A 21,640-nucleotide genomic window follows, 5' to 3' on the forward strand; every position below is an offset into this window, starting at 1 on the left:
TTTTTTTTTTTTTTTTTTTTTTTTTTTTTTTTTGGTACTGGGGATTGAACCCAGGGCACTTAACCACTGAGACAATCCCCAGCGTTTTTAAAATATTTTGAGACAGTGTCTTGCTAAATTGCTTAGGCCTTGATAAATTGCTGAGGCTGGGTTTGAACTCATGATCCTCCTGCCTCAGTGTTGGAATAACTTTCAGTTCACAGCTAGTAGCTATGAGCAGCTCAGAGTGCAAGGAAAACCTACACTTGTACAGGCCTGACAGGAACACCTGCAGGACAGGGCACTCTGCTCTAGCGAGCCATCTGTGAAACCACATCCTCAGCACTTGTGGTCAGCGTTGCCAAGCTACCAGACTACCAGGTCAGGAAACCTGAGAGTCAAATGCTTCAGGGCATGTAACCCCCCCAACTCATAAACCCCCTCCCTTAGGGACAAAGACCCTTCCAGACTGCCTTCCATCATGACAGCAATATTTAGTGCTTCCTCATAGTGCGGTTACATTAGGCATAAGATGATTGGCTTATAGATGCTAAGGTGCTTATGTGTGATTGGTGGGCACGCCCTCCCTGAACCCTATAACAGCTGTACGCATTCCAAAAATAAACGAGCTTGCTTGGAGGTGGACTGAGGTTGTCACCTGCCAGCTCTCACCAGCTCCTGGTGTCCATGTGTTGCTTTGACACCTTACCCCCGCGACTGAGGTAGCCGAGTGACCACTGACCACCAGGGACATAGGAACACATACATCTCAGCCTCTCCAGCCGCCTGACCCATCTCAATTCTTTTTTTTTTTTTTAAGTTGTAGATAGACACAATGCCTTTTATTTTATTTATTTATTTTTAAAAAAAATACTTATTCTTAAGTTTTAGGTGAACACATTATCTTTATTTTACATTTATGTGGTGCTGAGGCTCAAACCCAGTGCCTAGTGCATGCTAGACAAGCGCTCTACTACTAAGCCACAATCCCAGCCCCTGTTTAATTTTTTTAATGTGGTGCCTGGGATCGAACCCAGTGCCTCACTCATGCTAGGTAAGCACTCTACCACTGAGCCACAACCCTGGCCCTCCACCTCAGTTCTTTTTTTAAAATTTTTTTTTTAGTTGTAGATGGATTCAATATCTTTATTTTATTTGTATGTGGTGCCTGGAATTGAACTCAGTGCCTCACACATGCTAGACAAGTGCTCTACCACTGAACTACAACCCTGGCCCCCACTTCAGTTCTTAATACACTTTTCCTCACTTGCTTTGCTCAAGATATACTGGGCTCCTGCTTTTTCTTGAAGATGCCTGGACGCTCCTACCTCAGGACCTTTGCACTTCATATACCCATGGCATAACACTGAGATGTGTACATAAGATCTCTCTCTAAAAAGAACTTGCTGATCAGTTGCAAAACAGGAAGTTGGGCGATAGCCTCTTGCTTGTTGCCTTTGGGATTTGCCTTATCTTTAGTGTTTGTTCTTTTTGGGAAGCTACACATGGTCATCCAGCACATCAAGAGTTTGGGGCCGCCAGGCGCAATGAAGTATGCCTGTAATCCCGGTGGCTCTGGAGGATTGCGAGTTCAAAGCCAGCCTCAGCAATTTAGCCCTAAGCAACTCAGTGAGACCCTGTCTCTAAATAAAAGATAAAAAAGGGCTGGGGCTGGGGCTCAGTGGTTAAGTGACCCTGGGTTCAATCCCCAGTACCAAAAAAAAAAAAAAAAAGGGGGGGGCTAGCCAATTCTGCCTATTACAGGATTCCTCAAACGGGCAGTCCTTGTTCTGGAGATCATCACTGGTTTGGCCAACAGTTTGTCAGATATACACTGATGTCTGACAAAAAAATTCATAAGGCTCTTTCTGCTGTCACAACAAAAAAGAACACACTTATGTTTTCCCTAGTTTTCAGGAACTTTTCCAGGAAAGCAGAGAATGATACTTTATAAAGCATATATTTCTTGGCTGGCTTGATGCATTTTCTAGGTGAGTGTTCTTGCAAAAGGGTGGATGTTTATTCCACACAGCATAGCATACAGATGTAGCTCAGACTTGAAGACATACCCATGTTATTCAGGAAACTAAGANCTAACCGTTCACGAAATGAAGGTTTAAAATCTTCGGAGTACTCTTCCTGGAGCGCCGGTGGCGCCCTCGGTACTCCAAAGAGCCTTGGGATTGGTGGAGCGCGGAACAGTTTCTGGGCTCTGATTGGGTGGCATACCAGCACGTCGCGGCGACTTTGCGTGACGCCTCCAGCACCGCCCCTGCTCCCTGACTGGCCGGACTTCTGACCAGTCAGTAGGCGCAGCGCGCCCTTTGGTTTCGCGAGCTAGTGTTTGCCGCCTCAGTTCCCGCGACCCCAACGTCCCAGAGGCGGGGCCCGGAATCAGCGGAGGCTCTCCTTGGAGTAGCCTCGGTTCTGGCCCAACAAACACACCTCAGTTTTGCAGAGATTGCGGTGAGTGGGGTTTCGTGCTCCTGGTTCCATTCGTGCAGCGGGGAGGGACGGTGGGTAATGTTCCGGGCCCTGTAGTGGGTGGTTTCTGTTCTTGAGGAGCCTGGGGCAGATGACGAAAAGAAATAGGGGGAGAAATTAAATGGACTAGGAATTCTGAGTTCTCGCTCTTGCATTCTTTGCAATATCCGGCCGAGACTCTGATACATATAATAAGGGATCAGTTAATGTTCGAAGTTCGTGGTCTACTGGAAATACTATGTCAACAGCAAGGTGTAAACCATGCTATGTGTGTGAGAGGACACCGTGGTGTCCAGAAGATTTCGCAGAGATATTCGAGTTGGATGATGAAGGGTGACGCGTTTACCAGTGCATTCCAAGTAAAGGGGCAGACTGCGGAAACTGGAGGGCTGCAAGTAGTTCTGTTTGGGATGCAGAATGAGTGGATGGGAATGTGGTTGTAATAATATGATAGAGTCCCATTGCGAAGGTCCTTTATTCTGTATATAAAGAAGAGCCATGAACTCCTCCCCCCACATGTTTTTATTGGTGCATTCTAGTTGTACATATTGATGGGATTTATTGTTACATACTCGTAGAAGCACACAATACAACAATATCATATGGCCAGTATCCCTCCCCAGCACTTCTCCCTTCTCTCCGCACCTCCCACTCCTTGGTCCCTTTCCTCTACTGATCTTCCTTGATTTTTAAGAGATCTACTCCCACTTTTGTTTGCCTTTTTCCTCTCTAGCTTCCATATATGAGAGAAGGATACGACTCTTAACCCTCTGAGTTTAACTTATTTCCTTTAACATAATTGTCTCTAGTTCCATCGTTTTTTTCCTGCAGATGCCATAATTTCATTATTATTTAGAGCCATAGACTTTTTAAGCATGAAAATAACTTGATCTGATTTATTCAGATAAACTTCTAACAACAATGGGAAACTTTTCAGTAAATCTAGTGAAAGCTGATGAAGGGTGGTATGGAAAAGTAATTTATATGGGAGAAGACATGAGGATGACTTGATGGTTCTCTTTGATACATGATGGTGCCATTACCAGGGAAGAATATGTTTTGCTAGGAATAGGTGTTTGTGGTTTTAGTTTCAATTTCTTATGTAATACTGTTGGAATAAACTACCTTATGTATGTTTTTTAGAATTTTTTTTTTTAGTGGTATATGGGCACAATACCTCTATTTTATTTATTTTTATGTGGTGCTGAGGATTGAATCCAGTGCCTCACATTGTGCTAGGCAAGTGCTAAATCACTGAGCTATAACCCCAGCCACTGTTTTTTGTTTTAAAATGAGAATTGGATCAATAATTTCCATCTCTTCACCCTTATGCACAAAGGAAGAAGAAACAAATATGGAATTTTAAAACACTTCTGTTTAATGAAGGAAATAGAAGCTATTTTGTATACTTTAGAGAGGTATTTTTATTACTCTATATACTGTTATCCATGACAACCAACTGCTATAGAAGGGTTGTGGTGGGGGGAATATTATAAATATGGTGGGAAGGTCAGTAAAGTATGAGGAGATTTTGAGGGGGAGAGAGGAGGGACAAGAAAGAAGAGGAAATAGGGACTAAACTGGACAAAATTATGCTATGTGCATGTATAACTATACTATAGTGAATTCCACCTTTATGTATACCTATAAAGCACTAATAAATAAATAAGTGGAAGATAAATCAGTAGTGTAGAGAAAGGAGAAGAAGAGAGGCGGGGAGGGAGAATGAGGAACTGGGGACTGAAATGGAATCAATTAAATTCTATGCATGTATGATTATGTCAAAATAAACCCAACTATTAATATGCAACTATAATGCACTAATAAAAGAAAAAAAACATTAAAAATTTTTAAAATAAGGGCTGTGGAATTAAAATCTTGCATTCCATAGATGTTGCAGATATCTCTAATAGGGACTTTTTAGCCAACCTTACAAGGGCCAATAGGATTTTATTCTTATATTTCCAGCCTCAGATTTTATTAAAAAAGGAAAAAAAAGTCTTTTCTAAATGGTTTTTGCACTTACATTAGTAACCCTTCCCTACCTTATCTTGCTTCAGACAATTCCTTTGTGTGGAATTGGAACAATGCACAAAACCTAAAAAACTGTAAGACTTAAAAATATATGGAAAATACTGAACTATAAAGAAAGGGCTATGAGGTCTGTATTTTACTTCAGAAATATTTATTTATTTATTTAAATTTTTTTGGTTCTAGGAATTGAATCCAGTGGCAATTAACAACTGAGCCACATCCCCAGCCCTTTAAAAAAATATTTTATTTAGAGATAGGGCCTCACTAAGTTGCTGAGACTGGCTTTGAACTTGTGATACTCCTGAGCCGCTGGGATTACAGGTGTGCACCTCCACGCCCTGCGCATACTTCAGAAATATTTAGAAGAAGCTATTCAGTGAGCAATTAGAAATGTAGGTTTGAAACTCAGGAAAGAAGTGGAAGCTGAAGGTTTGCACATATGGGAGTGAATTAGAATACTGAGAGGGGGCAAGCATATGGATCCAAAAAAAGAACACTGATTTTTTTTTCAGAGGTATAAGTCAGTTTCTGGGGATACAATATTTATCTTTTATTGCCACAGGACTGAAGGTTCCTTGATGACTTTGTTATAGGCTCGTAAGTTTTCCTCTCTGTGGTAGACTAATAAAGTTTTTGCTAAAAATTTCTTGTATTAAATACTACTTATCCTGTCCAGCTCAAAGCTGGAGTTGATAAAAGATTTTGTGGCAAAATCTGTGCTTTCCTTAGTGAATAGATAGATTTTGTTGCCTAAAATAAATATTAACAGATTTTGTTGCCTAAAATAAATATTAACACTAATTTATAGGCAGAATGTCTCCAAAGAATGAAAATGATCAGCAGAATCTACAAGCATTTAATTTTATAACTACATAGTTATACTTAATATAAATAACCTAATTTTGCCTGCAATTTTGTTAAAGTATGGTTAAATCATATTTCTTATTTCTTTAGGATACTGAAGATTTGAAGTTAAGTACATCATTTACAAATATTATGGAGCCTACATATCTTCTTGCAAGACCCCAGATGAATACCAGGTATAGAAATATTTTTACAAAATGTTTTTTCTTAACTGCTTACATTAACTTAAGAAGGTAAACTGCAAGAGAAGAAAGAATATAATCCTTATCATAAAAATCTGGGCATATAATCCCAGCTCTACCACTTACTAAGTGACTGACCCAAGTTCATTAATTTAAGCCTCTGTTTCTCATTTGTAAAATGGGGATGATAATTGCAAAACAAGAATATTGAGAAGGGATAAATAAGATTACTAAAAGCATCTGGCACATAGTAGGTACTCAGTAAATTATTAGTTACACTCTCTCCATTTATTTCAGTTCCATAAGATATCTCTTATTGATAGGAAATAGTACTTGAACTCCTGAGGCTTAAAATTATATTGGTGTTTGTTTATATCTAAACAAATGGGAAAGTGGTTGGGTTCTTTTCCTTTTCTAAACACTAATTCCTTGTTTGGAATTATTTTACATTGAATATTCCAGGTTTCCTCAAACTTCTCTATGCCTTTACTAGTAATGTATAGTGAGAAGGAGGAGCTTGCCACCTGTCTTCTGATTTTCTCAATCTGTCATTACTTTGGGGGTTCAGGCAAATTGGCTTATATTTTCTGGCTCTTTGAATCATTTATTGCTCTTTTTCCCCTAGGGAAGAATAATTAATGCTGACATGTGAATTTTTTTTCTTTCAAACTACACTTATACCCATGGGGTACCTTTATTCTCTGTATTATCTTCCTTTGTGCCAGATTTTCTTGAAAGACAATGGGAAATATGACCCAAGAAAGCTATCAGATTTCTTTTGCCTTAATTTTGGCCCTTCTGTTCTATCCCACTGCCACCTCTTATTCTTTGAATGTTTGTCAACTGCTATTCTTTGAAAGGTACAGTTGTGTAACAAGGGTCAAATTCATTCCTTACATTCTATATAAGATATTTAATCATATGATTTAAACTCGCTAGTTCTTAACTCTAATTTCTTTTATTTATTTACGGACCTCTGGTTTTCTATGATCTCTGGAATTTAGAGCGGCAGTTCTAATTTATATATGTGTTTAGGAGGGGAGTTAGAGCCCCTTTTTGAGTTTTGATAAAAGCCATGTATCTTTATTTCCTAAGAAAAAGTAGTTCATACATACATGCAAATGTTTGCACCCAGTTTCAGGCTGCAAGGTTCAGTTTGTGTCTCTCCTCCCTCCAAAGACTACATACAGACTCCAGAGTAAGAAAAAGACTAATAACAGCATTTATTGAAGTCTTACTATGTATCTGGTGCCATGCTAAGTGCTTTGCATGCATTATTCTTTTTTTGGAGGGGGGCAGTACTGGGAATTGAACCCAGGGGCGCCCTTCCACTGAGCTACTTCCCCGGCCCTTTTTATTTTATTTTGAAACAGTACCTTGCTAAGTTCAGGCTAGCCTTGAACTTGCAATCATCCAGCCTTAGCCTCCTGAGTGGCTGGCTTTATAGGAATGTGCTGCCAAGTCCAGTGCATGTATTATTCTTTAATCTTCACAAGAAAACTATGAGATGAGTGTCATTATTACCCATACTTCCCCCCCCCCTTAAATGAGAAAATTTTGTGGCATAGAGAAACTAGTCAACCCAAAGTCATACAGTTAGTAAGTAATATAGTTAAATCCTGAGATTTAAACCTGACTTCACTTCTTCCCTATGCTCTGAAGTAAGTAAACCTGAATATCATAGGTTGGGCTTTAAAGGTATTGTGGACTCCTAAAAGTGAAAAAGAAAGAGCTAACGCTGAGAGTACTTACAATAAAATAAGAATTATTTTAAGCACTTTATATATATTGACTTATTTAATATTTAGTGTAATGGTAAAGAAGCATTGATACCCCAGTTTAACAAATGAGGAAATTGAGTCAAAGAGAGGTAATTAACTTGAGCAAAGTCACATAGCTTGCAAATTTAGACTCCAAGAAATTAGTTGGTAGACTTCTTGTTTTTTTTTCCTCCTCCTTTATTCCCTTACCTTCCTTTCCCAACCAGCCTCCATTTTATGTATTTATTTAGTTTTTTAGCTTTATTTTATTTTTAATATATAATAACTGTACATGTTTATGGGATACAATGTGATGTTTTGAATAATATGTATATATTTTGTGTGATTATCAAATCACAGTATTTAGCATATCCATTACCTCAAACATCTTTTCTTTTTGGTGAGAGCATTAAAAATCCTCTCCTAGTTATTTTGAAATATATGCTACAATATTGTTGATAAGTTACCCAGCTGTGCTATAGAACCCCAGAATTTACTCCAACTAACTGTAATTTTGTACTCATTGAATAATCTCTTCCTAGTCATCTCTTTCCTCCTACCTTTTCCAGCCTCTGATAATCATTATTCTACCAGGTAATTCTGTGAGATTGGCTTTTTCCATTCCACAAACGAGTAAGATCATGCAGTCTTTGTTTTTCTGTCTGGCTTATTTCACTTAAACATAGTGTTCTGCAGTTTCATCCATTTTAGGACAAATGACAGGATTTCTTTTCTTTTTTTTTAAACAGTTAAGTAGTGTTGCACACCACATTTTCTATATCTGTTGATGAATACTTAATTTGATTACAAATTTTAGTTATTGTGAATAGTACTGCAGTAAGCATAGGAATACAGATAATCTCTTTGACAAACTGATTTCATTTTCTTTGGATAGTATCCAATAGATTGCTGGATCTTTTTAAATTTAATATATATATATTTTAGTTGTAGTTAGTTGGAGACAATATTTTTATTTTATTTATTTATTTTATGTGGTGCTGAGGATCAGACCCAGCACCTCGCACGTGCTAGGCGAGCATTCTACCACCGCTCAGCCCCAGCCTCAGCCCCAGATTGCTGGATCTTATGGTAGCTTTATTTTTAATATTTTGAGGAACTCCCCAGGTGTGGTGGCGAATGCCTGTAATCCCAGTGGCTCTGGAGGCTAAAACAGGAGATCTGCAATTCAAAGCCAAGCTCTAAGCAACTCAGTGAGACCCTATCTCTAAATAAAATACAAAATAGGGTTGGGGATGTGCTCAATAGTTGAGAGCCTCTGAGTTCAGTCCCTGGTACCAACATAAAAATTTTTTTTGAGGAACTCCATGCTGTTTTCCATAGTGGCCATACCAATTTACATTCCCAACAACTGTCTGTAGGAGTTCCTACTTCTCCATAACCATCATAACCATGCCAGCATTTATTTTTTGTATTATTCAGCACCTTTATCCTTTTTTTTTTTGATTGCCTCAAGCTCCTGGGCTCATCTTCCTGTTTCTGTAAGAGATGAATAACTGTTCTTTATAAAATTTCTACCAAGTTTGCTTTTCCTTGTGGTTTAATTATAAATTATTTTTTTTGAAAAGGTTTCCTTCAAGCAAGATAGTACCTTTCCACTTTCCTCCATCAAAGTATGCACTTTGGAACCCAATGCCAATTGGAGATTTCATCTACTTACATCTCAATCACTACAGGTATAAGATGTTTCTCTTTTCAAATCAAACTAGTATAAACATGAGTCATAAAAGGATATGCAAGGAAAGTTGATTATTATGACCAGTTGTAGGTTGAGTGTCCCTAATCCCCAAATCCAAAGTTCTGAATGCTCCAAAATTTCCATGAGTGCCAACATGGAAAATTCCACATCTAACTCAAATGTGCCTTGTCACAATCAAAATGAAGACATACAACACTGTTGTATAAAATTGCCTTTATACTATGTGTATGAGACGTGTATGAGACGTATATGAAACAAATGAATTTCATGTTTAGACTTGGATCTCATCCTCAAGATATCTCATCTATATGCAAATGGCTCAAAATCTGAAACACTCTGGTCCCAGACATTTTGGATAAGGGACACTCAATCTGTATTCATTTTTCTTTACTTTTCCACTAAAAGCTCTTCATGGACAAAAATTTCATCTTTTTGAGGAGTAATCTTAATCTCATAGTTAAAATATTCTGAAAATTTAAAGTTCTGAGTATTGTTGGAGTTAAAAAAATGTGAAATATGATAAAAACTAAAAGTGTTTTTCCTCATACTTCAGCATGTTGTCTTTGGAGGATATTGAGAAGACTGAACTGATTTTAAGTAGATCACATTAGAAGGAATAAATATAAAATATGGTGGTTTTGTTCAGGACCTTAAACAAAAGACATAGAAGTTTATACTTTATACTTAAAGTAATTGAAAATTGGTTCATTGATATTTTATACATAAGCACCTACTTATTTAAAGCAGTAGTCTAAGAAGGATGGCTTATACTGGGGAGAGCCTAGAGTCAGCTTAGCCATGAGATGGTTTTATATAATCATAGATTTATGCCATAGTGGTTTAAGGTATTATAACTGGAATCATACTGCCTTTAGTCTGAAATCCTGATTCTACAACTGATTTATGTGACCTCAGTATATTAAGTATCAAGAATTGGGGCTGGGGATGTGGCTCAAGCGGTAGCGCGTTTGCCTGGCATGTGTGCGGCCTGGGTTCATCCTCAGCACCACATACAAACAAAGATGATTTGTCCGCCGAAAACTAAAAAATAAATATTAAAAAATTCTCTCTCTCTCTCTCTCTCTCTCTCTCTATAAAAAAAAAAAAGTATCAAGAATTTAGTTTCCTTATAAAATGGCTATAATACCTATTTCATAGTACCTTTGTTTTTTGTGATGGGTATTAAACCCAGGCCTCACACATGCTAGACAAGTGCTCTACCACTCAGCTATACCTCCAGCCCCCCTCATAGTTCTCTTATAAAGAATAAATAAGACAGGTTTTGTAAAACAGCTGACACTGTGCCTACAATAGAAAGTATTCAATAAATGGTATCTGTGAATAGTGTAGTAGTATTCAGATCAAAAGGAAAGAACAAAATAAGATGTTTTGAAAAGATTTTATGGCATTTGATGATTGACTGAATAGAGTGACTGAAGGAGAGATAAAAGTAAAAAAAAGTATTTAGGTTCTAAACTAGTTGGCAGAGAATAGTGGTACCATTGAAAAAAATGGGGAGAATCTTGTAGAAGTTTAATTAAATATTTGTTAGACCTGTTCATCCTTTTCTCCATGTTTCTTAACCTGTCTTTTTTCCCCCATCTGTGCTATGTTTTGAGTAATTTGTTTCTCAACTGTATTAATGTTTTCTTTTTTTTTTTTAAGATGTTGATGAACCTTTATTTTATTCATTTATTTATATGTGGTGCTAAGAATTGAACCCAGTGCCTCACAAATGCTAGGCAAGCTCTCTACCAGTAGCCACAATCCCAGCCCTACTAATGTTTTCTTTAGCTGTGCTTAGCTGCCATCTAACCTGTTTATTTAGGGTTTAGTTTTTTGTTTTTGCTTTTGTTTTTGTAGAACTGGGGATCAAACCCTGAGCCTCATATGTGCCAGACAAACACTCTACCACTGAGCTATACATTATTAGCCCATTTAGGTTTTTTAAATGTAGAAGTACATACCATATATGTGAGAGAATGTTTATAATATATATAAACAACATTTTTATATATATCAGAATAACAACAAACAACTATGAATGGTAGGGTAGCACATGCCTGTAATCCCAGCAACTTGGGAGACAGAGGCTTCTAGGAGGATTGCAAGTTCGAGGCAGCCTCAGCAACTTAGTGAGAACCTGTCTCAAAATAAAAATAAGGGCTGGGGCTGGGGCTCAGTGGCAGAATGCTTGCCTAGCGTGTGTGAGCCATTGGGTTTTATTCTTAGCACCACTTACAAAAAAATAAATAAAATAAAGGTATGCTGTCTATCTATAACTCCAAAAAAATCAAAACAAAACAAAAATAAATAGAAAATAAAAAGGGCTCAGATGTGACTTAGTGGCAAAGCACCCTGGGTTCAATTCCCAGTATCAAAACAAATAAACATTCATGAATCTATACCCAGTTTTTTATATAATCCATTGAAATTTTTTAAAATTTTATTTATTTATTATTTTATTTATTTATTATTTTTATGTGGTGCAGAAGATCAAACCCAGTGCCTCACACTTGCTAGGCAAGCATTCTACCACTGAGCTTCAGCCCAAGCCCTAATCCATTTAGGTTTTAAGTGAATATATTTTTTACTTCTGCAAATTCTATATACTTCCTTTTCATCTGATCTTTTTTCATAGTTTCTTGTTCCTGAATCATATTTTGGTTTCCCTCTTGTATTTCTTTAAATATTTTAATCATTTTATTTTGTATTCAATAATGCTATTATCTGTAGTTCATAGATAATACTATTGTAAACAAATGGGTATGACTGTTTCAATCAAACTTTATTTTGTTTACAGTAGTATTGTAAGCAATGAGTATAACTTTCCATCAAAAAAATTGGCCTCATAGTTTGTCAGTTTGTGCTCTGGTTCATAAAGTTAACCAAATTCCTAAAGGACAAATACCTTGTGTATCAGGTTATTATTATTTTAGTTTCCAGGTGGCCCTTTCTACTCCTTGCCTTTTTCCTTGGGATTTCCTGACAATGATCTTTCTGTACATTTTAAAAATTGTGCTTTATGTTTTAGGCAGTATTTCACAATGAGGGTTATTTAAGGATATCAAATCTACTATTCATAAAAGACTTGTTATTTTTCAGAAATCCAAAGCTTGTGGTGACTGAAAAGACCCTTCGACTTGCTTACCGTCATGCTAAACAGAATAAAAAAAATGTGCCATGCTTTTTACTTGGTTCTCTCACAGTAGATGAAGGTAATATACTTTAGAAAATTATTTGATGCCTATAGTAGAATTTACATTTATTGATTCAGACAGCTATTGCATATGCTTTGTGTGTTTTTTTTTTTTTTCCTGTATACCAAGGATATGAAGAAAACTGCTCTTCACAGTCTTTACAATCTAGTTGGGTAGAATATATAAACAAGTCATTTTTATATAAAATGATAATATGCTACTGGATGAGCAAAGTGCTTTGCTATAATTAGCAAAGTAGCCTTGCTAAAGTGATTTATGTGTTTAATTAGCATGCTGTAAATAATTATTTTTTTTCTTCAGATGAAGAAGGTGTTACATTGACAGTAGATCGCTTTGACCCTGGTCGAGAAGTACCTGAATGCTTAGAAAGAACCCCTACTTCTTCTCTTCCTGGAGACTTTGTGATCCCCTGCAAAGTTCATACTCAAGGATGTTGTTCAAGAGAAATGATTGTTCATGATGTAGATGACTTCAGTTCAACTTTTAAGGTGATATTGATAACTTTATTATTCTTAATTTAATGAGAATCACACTATATATAGTATGTAGTATTTTAATAAACCCATTAAAATATATTTCTGATTAAATTATTGTGGAGCTGGGCATGGTGGCACACACCTGTAATCCCAGTGACTTGGGAAGCTGATGCAGGAGGGATCACAAGTTCATGGCCAGCCTCAGCAATTTAATGAGATCCTTAGGAAATTGCCTTGTCTCAAAATAAGAAGGACTGGGGATGTAGTTCAGTAGTAAAGTGACCCTAGGTTCAAACCCTAATACTAAAAAATTTAAAAATTAAAAAATAAACTATTGTGGAGCTAAAATCCAATTAAATATGGGTTTCTGAGGGCAGGAGTCCTAGGTAGACGATATGGATAGCATTCTGGAAGAGGAAGCAGCGGGACCAAGATAAAGTTTAGAATGTGCCCAGGCTAATAGTAAGGGTGTAGATTTTTTTTTTTTAATGCCTTTATTTTATTTGTTTATTTATTTTTTTTATGTGGTGCTGAGGATCGAACCCAGTGCCTCATGCATGCAAGGCAAGCACCCTACCACTGAGCTACAGCCCTAGCCCAAGGGTGTAGATTTTTGCTGAATTTGTGGGCAATCAAACTAGAGTATTAATTTGGAAAGATTATAAAGAGCCTTGATGGTCATGTTAAGGAATTTAAACTTTGTCATATGGGCCATGTAGCCTTTGAAGGTTTCTGAAAAGAGGAAATACTGTACAATCGGGAACTGATTTAACCTGACAGGGCAAACTGACTGAAGTCAGAGAGAATAGTTAAACGGCCATTTCAGTTGCCAGATTTATATTAGAGAGGGATCCATTATCGTATAATAAAGCGGTAGCATTAAGACTAGAAAAGAACACAGTAGGCTTCAGCAAATACAGAGGAAGAACTGACTTGATAATTGGGATTACAAGAAAGGAATTGAAAAGAAATCAACTTGCGATTCTGTAAGGCTGAATCAGAACTAATTTGCATCCATTTTTTTCCATTCAGTAAATATATATTGGGGGTAACATTCCCCATCAAGAGTTTGAAGTGCTGCTAGGATATATAAGTTGGAAATCCATGATGAGCTTGGAACAGAAGTCTTATTTGCTTTGATATAGTTATTCACTTTATCTTTTTTTTGGTACCAGTATTAAACCCAGGGGTGCTTATCACTGAGCAACATTGCCAGCCCTTTATTGTTTTATTTTGAGACAGGATCTTGCTAAGTTGCTTAAGGCCTTGCTAAATTGATGAGGCTGGTTTTGAATTCAGGATCCTGCTCAGCCTCCTGAGCCACTGGGATTACAGGTGTGTGCCATTGCACCCAACTCACTTTTTCTTTTGATTGCTTAGAAGAAATGAGAATTGAAATGTTGCAAATCAAAACTAATTTTGTTAATGCAAGACCATTTTTTTTTAATTTGTTGTTCAACACATTACAAAGCTCTTGACATATCATATTTCATGCATTAGATTCAAGTTGGTTATGAACTCCCAATTTTACCCCAAATACAGATTGCAGAATCACATCGGTTACACATCCACATTTTTACATAATGCCCTATTAGTAACTGTTGTATTCTGCTACCTTTCCTATCCTCTACCATCCCCCCTCCCTCCCCTCCCATCTTCTCTCTCTACCCCATCCACTGTAATTCATATCTCTCCTTGTTTATTTTCCCATTCCCCTCACAACCTCTTATATGTAATTTTGTATAACAATGAGGGTCTCCCTCCATTACCATGCAATTTCCCTTTTCTCTCCCTTTCCATCCCACCTCATGTATCTGTTTAATGTTAATCTTTTCTTCCTGCTCTTCCTCCCTGCTCTGTTCTTAGTTGCTCTCATTATATCAAAGAAGACATTTGGTATTTGTTTTTTAGGGATTGGCTAGCTTCACTAAGCATAATCTGCTCTAGTGCCATCCATTTCCCTGCAAATTCTATGATTTTGTCATTTTTTAGTGCTGCGTAATACTCCATGGTGTATAAATGCCACATTTTTTTTATCCATTCATCTATTGAAGGGCATCTGGGTTGGTTCCACAGTCTAGCAATTGTGAATTGTGCTGCTATGAACATCGATGTAGCAGTATCCCTGTAGTACGCTCTTTTAAGGAATGCAAGACCATTTTTTTCTTCTTTTTTATATGTGTATATGCACCAGTGTAAGATAAACTTTAAAAATATAAACACAAGGGGCTGGGGCTCAGTGGTAGAGCTCCTGCCTCGAATGTGTGAGGCCCTGGGTTCGATCCTCAGCACCCCATATAAGTAAATAAATAAAAATAAAGTCCATCAACAACTAAAAATAAACAAGTAAAGAAACAAACACAATTCAGAATTTTTAAATAACTGTATAATATTGATTTTTTTTAGGCTCTACAGCACCATGTATGTAGCAAAGATTCCTTGGACTGTGGTAAGCTGCTTTTCCTAAGAGCTCATATTACTTCCAGGGAGAATTTGGACAATGTGGATTTTGACTTGCACTGGACAGCTGTAACTCTAGCAAATAACTTTAAATGTGCACCTGTGAAGCCCATCCCCATTATTCCAACAGCTCTGGCAAGAAATTTGAGCAGTAACTGGAATATTTCTCAAGTTCAAGGGACATATAAATATGGGTAAGTAAAAGATATATTATTCTAAAAATTTACATATTGATTGTATTAGTATTTTTTAATTGGTTTTATTTTTTAAATACATGACAGCAGAATTAATGACAATTCTTATTACACATATAGAACAATTTTTCATATCTGTTTGTATATAAAGTATGTTCACACCAATTCATGTCTTCATATATGTACTTTGGATAATGATGTCCATCACATTCCTCCATCGTTGCTAAACCTATATTAGTATTTTTTGAGGATCTCCACATACACAATATATGCGTAGTCAGGTAGAGTCTGTTAAAATGAAGTTGTTAATTGGTTGGTTTTGGGGGAGGGGTTGTTTTGTTTTTTAGAGTGGGGGGATTGAATCTAGGGCCTCACAAATACTAATAAGCACATGCTTTACTACCAAACTACAACCCCAACCAATTAAGTTTTGCTGAATATAATAAAGCTTTCTTTCAGAGTTGTGCCCACTATTCTACAAAAATTAGTAGTAAAAATCATATTAAAATTAGTTGTGGATCTGGGGATATGGCTCTGGTAGAATCACTTGCCTAACATTATTGTCTGAATTATTTTATTTCAACTATAATCTGACTATGAACCTAACAGAGTCTGGTGAATTTATTTGTAATATGCAGTCTTAACTATGAATAACAAGCAATGCAAGTTTAGAAAGAAGCAATTAAATAAAAATTTGTAGTACTCTGGCTTACCAAAATGTCAACTTCTTGAGGGTGGAGTTCCTTCACAAAACTGGAGCAGAAACCTCTCCAGCTTCCTATTCCTTAGTGTCTTGGAAAATGCAAGCCAAAACACAAGCAGAGCTGCTTCCCTGAATCCTCATTTCTTTTATTTATTGTCTACTGAACTAGGTTAGACAATGTAGGCACCCTGTGCTTTAAAGTTTGACCAGAGGTAGTTTGAAGGATTATATTTCTCGCTTCCTTTCCCACTACTCCACCCTAGTTCCTGTTAGGTCTATGGAGGCAAGAAAGTTTGCCAAGGTATACTCAACTCCAAGTCTTATCCTCTAAAAATTCTGCTTCAAAAAAGGATGAAAAAAAAATTGTTGTTATCTCTCAACAATTCTGTCTCTCAACAATTCTCAACAAAGTCCCTGAAGTAGCAAGAAAGGCCCCATTTTGACTCCCATATTCTTTCCAGAGTGTGCTTGCTGATTGGAGTGGCATAAGTGTTACTGCATTACAAAGTCTTGGAATGATCAAATCGTAATGATCAAAAAATGTTACATTTAATTTCTTTGGAATAATGAAGTGCTTCTCTTTTTGAATTATTCATCCAGGATCCTTTAGCATGCTATTCAATTGCCTTTTCCCCTTGCCATCTGCTGTTGAGAATTGTCTATTAAATTTGTGACATTTGTCCTTTTTTCCAACCATATTCATTTTTTCACTCTACTATTTATATTAGAATCCATTATAGAATAGGTATTTGTGTAGGAACTAAAAATAGATTTTTACTTGTACATTAAATGTATTGACTTTTAAACATCATGTGCTATATATAATAGAGGTTTATGAACAGTGCTAGGAAGGCAGTAAGGTATGTCTGAATTGCCTGGGAAAATCATAGAAAATTTAAATTAATTCTTTTAATAGGAATTGGAATTTATCAGGTGGACAAGGTAGGGGAGAATTTTTAAAGCACATGTGTCATTGTTGGTACATAAGTTTAAACCAATTCCAACTTAATCATCATTGTTGATTAATTTATTATATTTGTATTTTAGGGTTATTGTAGGAATAAAATATATTATCCCCAGATCCCCCCCCCCAAAAAAAAAAAAATATATATATATATATAATATATATATATAAAATCTGTGGTACTATTAAGATTTAATATCATTAATGCCATTGTTTTTATTTCTGTGATATAAAGCCATAATAGTAATGTTATCACTCAACAATTCTCAACAATATAGAGATTGGAGATTGAACACAGGGTATTTTACCGCTGAACTATATCTCCAGGCCTTATTTTATTTTGAATACTGGGGATTGAACTTGGCACTCAATCACTGAGCCACATTGCCATCCCTGTTTTGTGTTTTATTTAGAGACAGACTCACTGAGTTGCTTAGCACCTCACTATTGCTGAGACTGGCTTGGAACTCGTGATCCTCCTGCCTCAGCTTCCTAAGCCACTGGGATTTGCGTGTGCCATAGTAGTGGCTATAAGTTTTAAGTTACTAAATTTTCTTAATCTTTCCATCTTACCAGAGTCTTTTTTAGGTTGAGTTTAACACTTAGAACTGTTTGTGTTTATATATGTGTAAGAGGCAGTTGTCATTTGAATTGTGTCCCCTATCTAAAATATGTTTCATAACTTGAATTGTTCTTTTTAGGTGAAAAATACATACTTTTAATTATTTTTACATTAATGTCTTCTGTTTAGATATCTTACCATGGATGAAACACGCAAATTGTTACTTTTATTGGAATCTGATCCCAAGGTTTGTTCTCTACCATTAGTGGGAATGTAAGTAATTTACATTTATGAAAATCTTTTCAGCCAAATATGTGTCTAAAATGTATATGATAAGCATGTCAATCAAGTTGTACTGTGAGTATTTAGATCATCTTACAAAATCACAAAGGCCAGTGGTTTTTTTTGGGGGGGGGGGCGGTTTGGTATTTAAGTTCACTTAACCACTGAGCTACAACCCCAGTTCTTTAGTCCTTTTTATTTTTTGTATTTTGAGATGAGGTCTCACTAAGTTGCTGAGGCTGGCCTTGAACTCTGATCCTCCTGCCTTAGCCTTCTGAGCTGCTGGGATTACAGACATGTTCCACTGGGCACTCAAGCCAGTGGAAGTTCTCTTGTTTGTACGTTTAGCTAAAATAAGATTTTTCCTAGTCTTAGGAAGAATTTCATATATAAAACATGTAAAATTGAATTCTTCTGGTTGAAGTTGAAGACCTAGAAGCCCTATTTCTTCAACCTTCTCTTACTACTCATTGTCCTTAAGGTTACTTGAAGAACCCAGGGATCAAAATAACACTACTTAAAATTCACTGCCAGGCAGTTTTGCAGAAATTCCCTTTAGTGTTAATGACTCTTTCATTAGAGTTAGTGGTTAATGACATTTAGACAGATTATTCAAAAAGTTATATTCATTCATTATTTATTGAAAACTTTCCTTATTCATAGCATTATGTTTGCTACTGTGTTGTAGTTTAAAGCTCCTTCTTAAGTACTTTATAATTAAAGGGAGGTGGTGAAATAGTCAAATATTCACACATAGAAAAATAATGATGTATATGATTTATTGTGAATTCAGTAATACAGACAATGAATACCTATTAGTATTTGTAAGAGAAATGATGGGGGAGATTTTCTTACAAAAGGTAAATTCATGTTGGAATTTTACTTGTTTGGATAGTAGAAGAGAGGATTAGTAGGAAAGAGCATCCATGTGAAGGAATGGCATGTGCATAGTTAATGAGAATACACATATGTCTCTGGACCATGAAACCTACTTACAGTCTGTTTGCTACAGTTCTGGTATAGGCTTTGGGTTATTGATGCCTGAGTACATATTTATTAAGAGCCTTCTATATTTTAAGGCTACCTATATGTGTTACAGCACTTGATTCTCTCAACAAAGTTTTCAGTTACAAATGTTGGTCTCCTCTAATTCAGCCCATTCTTTCCAATCTATACTAATTCATTCTTCCCTCCTCCTCACCTCTATGAACCCTTTTCTCTCTCACATCTCAGGTGGAAGAGGACAGAGAGAAAGAAACATGTACTTGTTTTTCTCTTTTTCTCTACATTTGTAGATACATTGCTACAGATATCTATATATTCTCTCTCTAAGTTGTCAGTATTAATTATGAAAACTTTAATGTATTGCTCGTAAATGTCAAGGGCTCTGCCAATTACCTTGAGAAGGATGTAATCTAAAGTATGTTAATTTGTAAATGACTATAGTTTTAATTTCTTTATTTTTTTCAGTTGGTTGGCTGGAATTATACATATCTACAGTCCTCAGGTTTGGGCTTGCTGCTTGCGATACATGTTCAGTTCTTCTATTCAAGAAAGGCAAGTGATAATTTATTCTGTCGTATTTTACTTTGATCTTATCTTTGATTATAATTTTATTGGTTTCACTTAAAATTCATGTACTTGCTTTAATCACTTATAATACTTCTAAATAAGTACCTAAGGAAAACATACTTTATATTAAATGGGAATAAAGCTGAGCAAAAAAGATGAGGTGGCATTATACCTGGGAATTATGAGCAATTTTCTTGCCTCACCACAGAAGATACCATTTTTAGGGTGGGAAAACACCTAGAGATCATCTGTTATAGCATTCTACTTTACAAATAAAGACATTGACTTTCAGTTAGATGAAATGATTTCAGTTAGTTGATTAGAAATTATTTTGGATTTGTTTCTTTACAAGTGTTTTATTTAAGTTACACTATGCTACTACTAGTACACTAAGAAAAAATACTTGAGATATTTAATTTTCTTCCTAGAACTTAAAGCATAAGTATTAGAATTAACAGGGAAACTTTATGTCTAAATCAACTTCTCTTTAATTTATTTTGTACGTGATGCCACTATTTGCTTCTTAGTGTCTTTATCTTTTAATTGAGTCCGTTTGTTATTGTCTGTCTGTTAATAGACACTTTTTTCTTGGTACTGGTGATTGAACCCAGAGGCACATTATCACTGAGCTGTATTCCCATTCTTTTTTTATATTTTGAGACAGGATCTTGCTAAGTTGCTTAAGGCCTTGCTAAGTTCCAGAAGCTGGCCTTGAACCTGAAATCCTCCTTCCTCAGCCTTATGAGTCCTGTTTGTGCCACCATGCCTGGCTGAAATAGACTTTTTTAAAAATAACTTTTCATTGAAAAGTCAATCCAAGTACATGGCAATGAATTAGATGAATATAAAGATATACAGTAAAAGGAAATCTCCCCGAGACCTCATTTTCAGGGGCAATTATTGTTAAATGGTATCTTGACTTCCTTCCTGAAATATTTAACATGTAGACAAGTGTCACTTTCCCTCAGTCTATAAAAATTAAATCACAATCGAGAGTATTCCATTCTTCCTTTTCTGTATGTTGCTTTTTTTCCCCTATATCTTGGAGATCATTATATCTTAGCATATACAGACTTAATACACATATTTTAACAACTGAATGGTATAAAATATATGTTACGCTTCAAAAAACTGGTCCTTTTGCTTTTACAATAGAAGACTGAACACATTACTCATATCTTTTTGTTTGTTTGTTTTTGGGGATTAAACCCAGAGGCTCTTAATCACTGGACCACATCCCCAGTCCTTTTCATTTTTTATTTTGAGTTAGGGTCTTGCTAAGTTGCTTAGGGCCTCACTAAGTTGCTAAGGCTGGCCTTGAACTTTTAGTCCTTATGCCTCAGCCTCCCAAGTTGCTGGGATTATAGGTATGCACAACCACACCCAGCACTCATACATCTTTGTATGCATATAATAATATATCTGTAGGATAAATTCCTAAAAGTGTTTCTCTGGGCCAAAGAAGATTTTGATATATTTTAAAATTATTGGTAGATATTGTCAAATTCCCTTCTAAAAGACTCTCAATTTATAATTCTTCCAATGGTATATGAGAATGCTTTTTTTGCCCCACAAATGTAGATATTTATTCAGTACCAACATTGTTCATGGTATTGGGGATAGCAGTAAACAAAATAAAGATCTTGCAGAAATAGGCACTAAACAAAATAAGTAAAACACATTTTTAAAGGTGGTGAGTGCTTTGAAGGAAAATAAAGCCAGAAAAGAGGAAGGATGTGTATATGAATAAAGGTGGCAGGTTGAGTTGCAGTTTGTTGTTGCTAGAGAGATGAGATGAGGGCAGGAGATGAGCTCAGAGATAAGCAGAGGCCATTGTTAAACTTTGATGTTTGCTAATCTAATAGATGGAAATGGTTTTTCCCAGTGTTTTATTACCTCTTATGGGAACAGACTATTCTTGTCTTGAAATTTTTCTTGTAGATTGTTCATTTTTTTAATATCGCTTTGTAAGATTGAACTTTTGCTCTTATTTTTCTCTTATTCAAACATTCTGCACTTGCTCCCATGCACACATGTGTGTGCTCTCTATATACATATTAGATATGCTATATATTATATGTATGTGTATGTGCATAAAATATATATAGCAAAAATTTTTCTCAGATTGTCATTTTTTTAAAAAAATATATTTTTTTTAGTTGTAGATGGACACAATACATTTATCT

The 21,640-nt window shown here is 35.9% G+C and overlaps 2 protein-coding genes across 2 annotated transcripts in view; one reads left to right on the top strand and one right to left on the bottom strand.

Annotated features, from left to right (window-relative positions):
* Cmpk1 (cytidine/uridine monophosphate kinase 1) overlaps nt 1-2,925 on the bottom strand; it is a 53,967-nt gene extending 51,042 nt beyond the window's left edge. Inside the window, exons 1-3 of the mRNA XM_015485027.2 lie at nt 2,810-2,925; nt 2,425-2,545; nt 2,049-2,301 (exon numbers count right to left, since the gene is read on the bottom strand). Coding sequence (XP_015340513.2) covers nt 2,049-2,301; nt 2,425-2,545; nt 2,810-2,925 — 490 coding nt within the window. The remainder of the gene's footprint in view (nt 1-2,048; nt 2,302-2,424; nt 2,546-2,809) is intronic.
* Nucleotides 2,260-21,640, top strand: part of Stil (STIL centriolar assembly protein) — a 49,471-nt gene continuing 30,090 nt past the window's right edge. The window contains exons 1-8 of the mRNA XM_015485028.2: nt 2,260-2,445; nt 5,452-5,537; nt 8,890-8,997; nt 12,126-12,238; nt 12,542-12,729; nt 15,124-15,371; nt 17,790-17,873; nt 19,353-19,439. Coding sequence (XP_015340514.1) covers nt 5,494-5,537; nt 8,890-8,997; nt 12,126-12,238; nt 12,542-12,729; nt 15,124-15,371; nt 17,790-17,873; nt 19,353-19,439 — 872 coding nt within the window. The 5' untranslated portion in view covers nt 2,260-2,445; nt 5,452-5,493. The remainder of the gene's footprint in view (nt 2,446-5,451; nt 5,538-8,889; nt 8,998-12,125; nt 12,239-12,541; nt 12,730-15,123; nt 15,372-17,789; nt 17,874-19,352; nt 19,440-21,640) is intronic.

This window comes from Marmota marmota, unplaced genomic scaffold (assembly GCF_001458135.2).
Source record: "Marmota marmota marmota unplaced genomic scaffold, marMar, whole genome shotgun sequence".
NCBI classification, from domain to species: domain Eukaryota; kingdom Metazoa; phylum Chordata; class Mammalia; order Rodentia; family Sciuridae; genus Marmota; species Marmota marmota.